Source organism: Peromyscus leucopus, chromosome 8b (genome assembly GCF_004664715.2).
Source record: "Peromyscus leucopus breed LL Stock chromosome 8b, UCI_PerLeu_2.1, whole genome shotgun sequence".
Taxonomy (NCBI): domain Eukaryota; kingdom Metazoa; phylum Chordata; class Mammalia; order Rodentia; family Cricetidae; genus Peromyscus; species Peromyscus leucopus.
In genome coordinates this window covers 15,000,924-15,007,032 of record NC_051086.1, presented here as the reverse complement: position 1 = coordinate 15,007,032, position 6,109 = coordinate 15,000,924, and the positions used below count along the sequence as shown (strand labels likewise).

Here is a 6,109-nt window from a genome sequence, read left to right as displayed (position 1 = left end):
ACATTCGGGAAAGCTCCCCAGGCCACTCTGGCTACTAGCTGCCTGACCTGCCCGGGCAAGCCCTGGCACCGTGTGTTCAGTTCCGCAGCTCAGAGAAGAACGGAAATGCTCCAATGAGAGAGGCTGAGAGATCCGGGCGTGGCACCGAGGGGGCGGAGAATTGGAGTCTGGACAATGGCAAGTGTGCGCTGATTGGCCGAGCTTTCTCGGAAGCCATCCATCAAAAGGATCACACCAATCAGCGGCTAAGACGCGCCCCCGCGAGCCAGCCCGGTCCCCGGCCTGTCTCCCAGCTGCCGGGCACCGCTCTTTCGCTGCGCGCTGACCCCCGGGAACGCCGCGCCAATTTAGGGCGCTGCGGGACCCGCTACCCGGGACGCCCGTCCCTCCCCGGGCCTCTGCTCGCTTGCCCGCCCGCGAGTCCGTTCCCCTCGTCGGCCTCTCGGATCGGGGACGTAGGGCGAGCTGAGAGCAGGCCCGGGGAGGGTGGTGACCACCGCGGAGGAGCTGTGGCTGTCAAGGTGAGAGGGGACTAGGGGTGGACCTCGGGGACCCCCTGCGCTCCGGAGCGCAAGCCCGGGCTAGTCTGCTCCTGGAAAGGCGCAACCGGAGCCGTCGTCCTGGGATGTTCCTGTGTCATGCCTCCCAGTCCCAACTTGCACCCCTGAACTGAGTTAGCGGTTCCTTGCCAGGACGACTTTCACCTCCTCTGTTGTGTCTTTAAATTGACAAGAGAAGGGGTATCCTCTGTATCCAGGACTTAGCTTGTGACCGGGACTTAGGGGAAGTGTTATGCATACTTAACACCAATGCGACTCCCAGCTTCAGCTAACTTTTTCTTTGGGTCTTTAAATGACGTTAAGCTATTAAGAGCACTGTGTGCTAAGCACCGCGCCACATTGAGTCATATCGTGTGTTATTCACGGCCGTTCCAAGAAACAGATGTTGTTATCCTCATTTCAGAGATATAGAAATAAGCTCATTATCTGGCAATAATTAAGCACCAATCTATGTGCTAAGCGGTTTGTGTGATTCCGTTTAACTCACACAATCTATGAACTTAGGTAATAATCTTATTTCAACTTCACAGATAAGGAACTAAGAAGGTTCACATTGTTAATATATACTTCAGAGTATGTGTGTACTGTCATTTTGACTTTTTGGTTTGGTTTGGGTGTCTTGTGTGGCAGTAGTAACTGTTTGTGGCTATGTACTGGCAATGAATAAGTCTTTCCTGAAGCTGGGAAAAGGTTTTTTTTTTTTTTTTTATGCCATAGTTTATGTCCTGTACAAACTCACATTTTAGAAATGTGACCAACTGGGAGAAGGTAAAAATTAACTTACAGCCCTTTGTAGTGTCTTTGACTTAGTGGATGGAGGTGGGGGAATCATGTTTTATAAAGCACGTCTTGGCACAATACAAAGATGGCCAGGCAGGAAGGGGCTCTTACACTCTTTTCTGGGTTTGTTCTATATTTAGATGATAGAGGTACTGACAACTGACTCTCAGAAACTGCTACACCAGCTGAACACCCTGTTGGAACAGGAGTCTAGATGTCAGCCAAAGGTCTGCGGCTTGAAACTAATTGAGTCGGCACATGATAATGGCCTTAGAATGACTGCAAGACTCAGGGACTTTGAAGTGAAAGACCTACTCAGTCTAACCCAGTTCTTTGGCTTCGACACGGAGACATTTTCCCTAGCTGTGAATTTACTGGACAGATTCTTGTCTAAAATGAAGGTATGTTTAAGCTACAATATCCCATTTCTTAATTTTGCTCAGCGTGTGTTTAAGAGATCAAATTGCAGAGGGCCAGAGATGGCTCAGGGGTTAGAAGTGCTTGCTGGTCTTCCAGAGGACCTGAGTTCAGTTCCAAGCACCCAGGTGGGCAGCTGGGATCTGATGCCCCGTTCTGGTGCAAACACCACCCATATACACATGGATGCACATTAAAATCAATACCAAAAAAAAAAAAAAAAAGCTGTCAAATTGCTGGTTTAGAACTGGTATTCAAAAGCCATGTTCAAATGTTGTGGTAATGCTTCTTTCTCATAATCAAGAGTAGTAATACATCACTTACTAGGAAAGAGAAAAATTTTCTAACATCAAACAATTGTCGTACTCCAGTAGGAAATCTGGCTGTATTTAAAAACCTTCCTTGAGCCAGCAAAACGGTTCACCAGGTAAAAGCACCTGCTGCACACGCCTCAGATAGTCAAATCTGAGTCCTATCCCTGGAACACTCGGTGAAAAGAGGGAACCAACTCCCAAAAGTTGTTCTCTGACCTCACACATGTGCCATGGCACACACCTGTCCTCACATCCACCTCTCTCTCCTCTCTCTCTCTCCTCTCTCTCTCTCTCTCTCTCTCTCTCTCTCCTCTCTCTCTCTCTCTCTCTCTCTCACACACACACACACACACAGTAATAATAGCAAAAAATGAAAGGCCTGGCATAATGGTGCACACCATTAATCCTAGCACTTGGAAGCCAGAGACAGGTAGATCTTTTTTAGTTTGAGGCCAGCCTGGTTTACACAGTGTGACCATTTCAAAAAATAAAATTTTTAAAAAAAACTAGAAATCTTTCTAAAAACTACTTTACATATTTTATATATTTGCGTGTGTATGGGCACACTCATGCTACATCCTGTGTGGAGGTGAGGACACTGCAGGCTTTAGGTTCTGGGGATTGAACTCAGGTCACTGAGCCATCTCACTAGCCCTATCAAAACCTTTCTTGATGGACTGAATATTTCCATTCATCTACACATGTTCATAGATTTAAAGATGTTTGTTAAAGTCAGAGTGTTAGGTTGTGGTTAAGAATGAGGATGTATTTTTTTAATATTTTTATTTATTTGTTATGTATACAGTATTCTGTCTACATGAATGCTTACAGGCCAGAAGAGGGCACCAGATCGAATTATGGATGGTTGTGAGCCACCATGTGGATGCTGGGAACTGAACTCAGGACCTCTGGAAGAGCAGACAGTGCTCTTAACCATTGAGCCATCTCTCCAGCCCCAGGATGTATTTCTTAATCACTACCCATATGTAAAAATTCTAATTCCTTTAGCCAATTGGCATGTGCAGCTTCCATTTGCATGCAATAGGAAAGGAAGCATTTTCTGAAGGAGGATCCCCAATAACTGACGAAATACTTGTGTGGCTTTCAAATTAAACTGTTAAGACTGAAGCTCTCTACCCTATCTACTAAGTCATTGATTTCAAGTAGGGCATATAAGACTGACAGGCTGCTGTCCAAGTAGGGTAGATGTTAAAACCCTTGTAGCTAAGGTATGTGTTGCAGATACACTTTCATAATGGTGGCTCTGAGTCCTAGATTCCCCTTTGGGTTCTATTTATTGAGTAATGGTAAAGATACACTGCTGATGTTTGTGTTTGTAGGTACAGGCAAAGCATCTTGGGTGTGTTGGACTGAGCTGCTTTTATTTGGCTGTCAAATCGATAGAAGAGGAAAGGAATGTCCCATTGGCTACTGATTTGATCCGAATAAGTCAGTATAGGTTCACGGTTTCCGACTTGATGAGAATGGAAAAGATTGTGTTGGAGAAAGTATGTTGGAAAGTCAAAGCTACTACTGCCTTTCAATTTCTGCAACTCTATTACTCACTCATTCAAGAGAACTTGCCATTTGAAAGGTATGTGAACTTGGTTTTGAACAAAACAGGTTTGGAAATCAAAAGGGTACTGTTTGGCTGTTACATACATTTGGTATCCTCATAGAATTATTATCAAAATTATCAAAATAAGTGTATGGCACCTGTGGTCCCTTGGACTTTGCTGCCTAACAGAAGTGAAAAGACAGCTGTCGATAGTTTATTAAAGGCCCTTTCTTAAGATTAAAGGACACTTCAATTTCATAGAACCAGGAAATAAACATCTCACACAAATTTTAGAGAGATATTTAGAAGATGTAGAAATTTTTATTGAAATATATAATCATATTTGTGGTATACTACTGTTCCCTTAATGATTTTTTTTACCAGAATAATTTAAAACTCGTGCTTAAGAAGTTTCGTTCACTAATAGAAGAGAAATTCCTTTTCTGCAAATAATTTTCTATAAGTGTATATGAGTTTCATTTTTAAAACTGACCTTAATACATTTCTAAAACTGTCTGCCAACTAGATATAATTTTGTCTACATAAAATCAATCCCATTTTCTTTTTAAAGGAGGAACGATCTTAATTTTGAAAGACTAGAAGCCCAACTTAAGGCATGCCACTGCAGGATCATATTTTCTAAGGCAAAGGTAAATATTTTATAAGATTAAGTATAGTTACAGAGACCTATTTTTATGGTTGACATTTACTTTATATTTATCTTTTTCAGCCTTCTGTGCTGGCATTGTCTATCATTGCTTTGGAGATCCAAGCACTGAAGTATGTAGAGTTAACAGAAGGAATCGAATGTATTCAGAAACATTCCAAGGTATGTCAAGGTTGTAGCATCAAGCCACTGTACTCTTAAAGCAAAGTAAGATGCCATGTATTGATGGGAAGCTTAAGTGGTCCTCCCCTGGTTCTTTTTGGATGAGAAAACACGTTAATGGGATTACATCTATTACTGTAAATACAGTGGGACTCTTAATAATTCTTTTTATTTATGTACAGATAAATGGCCGAGATTTGACCTTTTGGCAAGAGCTTGTATCCAAGTGTTTAACTGAGTATTCATCAAACAAGTGTTCCAAGCCAAACGTTCAGAAGTTGAAGTGGATCGTGTCTGGACGCACTGCCCGGCAACTGAGGCACAGTTACTACAGAATAACGCACCTCCCAACAATCCCGGAAACAGCTTCTTAGCTGGCAAATCTGGTTGTTATCCTCTCTATACAGAAAATTTTCCAGTGTGATAATTTTCTTTTACAACTGAAGAATTGAAATACTATCTTCAATATAAACAATATGGGATTAAAATAGTAAAGGGAAAAATGACTGTTGATCTAGTTAGTGAATATTGGAAGGCATTTACCATGTCAATGCACAGCAGTCTCAAGAGAAAGGACTTAGCAAACCTCTATATGTTAACACTTTTGTCAAATTATTAGCTTAGGAAAGAGAATCCTCCAAACCTGAATTTATAAAAGCAGTTAATGAAATAATATTTTTTAAATTACATATCACCTCACTGTAGCTTATTTAAAGTTACTTAAACCCAAGCAGAAGGATGAAACAAAAAGTTTGACCCACATATGAACAAATTCAAGTCCTTTTGTTGATTAAGAAAACATAGAAAACATAGTATGCACTTGGGTGATGTACTTACAAAGTGATATAGGGCAGAGAGTCTCCACATTAGGTTTCTGGAAATTGCTGAGGTGTCTCAATTCTATATTTAGTATTTTATCTCTAAGCAGTTGGTCCATTACAAAGTAATTATATGCTTAAAAATATAAACTTAGTCCCCAATACATATACATTTTTGCCATCTAAATTTCTTAATCATAGCAAAGATTTATCTTTTTTATGATTAAAGCTAAATGTTGCCAGGCATTGTGGTGCACACCTTTAATCCCAGCACTCAGGAGGCAGGGGTAGGTGGAAGATGGATCTCCGTGAGTTTGAGGCCAGCCTGATCTACACAGTGAGTTCCAGGACAACTAGAGACCTATATAATAGAGAGACCCTGTCTCAAAAAACACCAAAAAAAGAAAAAAAAAGTAAATGTTGCTGGAAAGATGGTTCAGCAGGTAACGGTGCCCCAAGCCTAACAACCTGACTTCATTCCCTAGGAACCACACGATGGAAGGAGAGAGCAAACTTCCATAACATATGCACATTCTCCCCCGCACCCTGCAATCGCAACACAGTACATATATGATCATGCATTTTAGATAAAATCAGTTCACCTTTAGTAGCTCCAGGTACGTAGGCAGATTTCGGTTAAATTGGGTTTGTTGTTTGCTTAGGCAGTAGGATTGCGGTAGCAACAACAACAACAACGTTTTCCTGAAGTCTATCTCTGCCACTCTGACCATGAGTTTCCTATGGTACAGAATTTAAGCTATGAAACCTCAGCACATCCGCACGTTAGCAGAATGGTCTCAGTGTTGGGAAAACTGATTCCAGGTTTGGTAGAG

At 41.8% G+C, this 6,109-nt stretch overlaps 1 protein-coding gene across 1 annotated transcript; it reads left to right on the top strand.

Annotated features, from left to right (window-relative positions):
• Positions 1–257: 257 nt before the first annotated feature.
• Positions 258–5,266, top strand: Ccng1 (cyclin G1). The gene is made up of 6 exons (XM_028864291.2): positions 258–521; positions 1,481–1,741; positions 3,412–3,665; positions 4,201–4,279; positions 4,360–4,458; positions 4,641–5,266. Exons 2-6 carry the CDS (start codon positions 1,481–1,483, stop codon positions 4,830–4,832), a joined length of 885 nt encoding a protein of 294 aa, XP_028720124.1. The 5' UTR covers positions 258–521; the 3' UTR covers positions 4,833–5,266.
• The last annotated feature ends 843 nt before the right edge of the window (positions 5,267–6,109 follow it).

Excerpts from the sequence above, each read along its gene's own strand:
- Ccng1 (XM_028864291.2), top strand. The coding sequence starts at position 1,481 with ATGATAGAGGTACTGACAACTGACTCTCAGAAACTGCTACACCAGCTG. Across the intron at positions 3,666-4,200 it reads GAGAACTTGCCATTTGAAAG|GAGGAACGATCTTAATTTTG; the intron begins GTATGTGAACTT and ends TTCTTTTTAAAG. Across the intron at positions 4,459-4,640 it reads GTATTCAGAAACATTCCAAG|ATAAATGGCCGAGATTTGAC; the intron begins GTATGTCAAGGT and ends ATTTATGTACAG.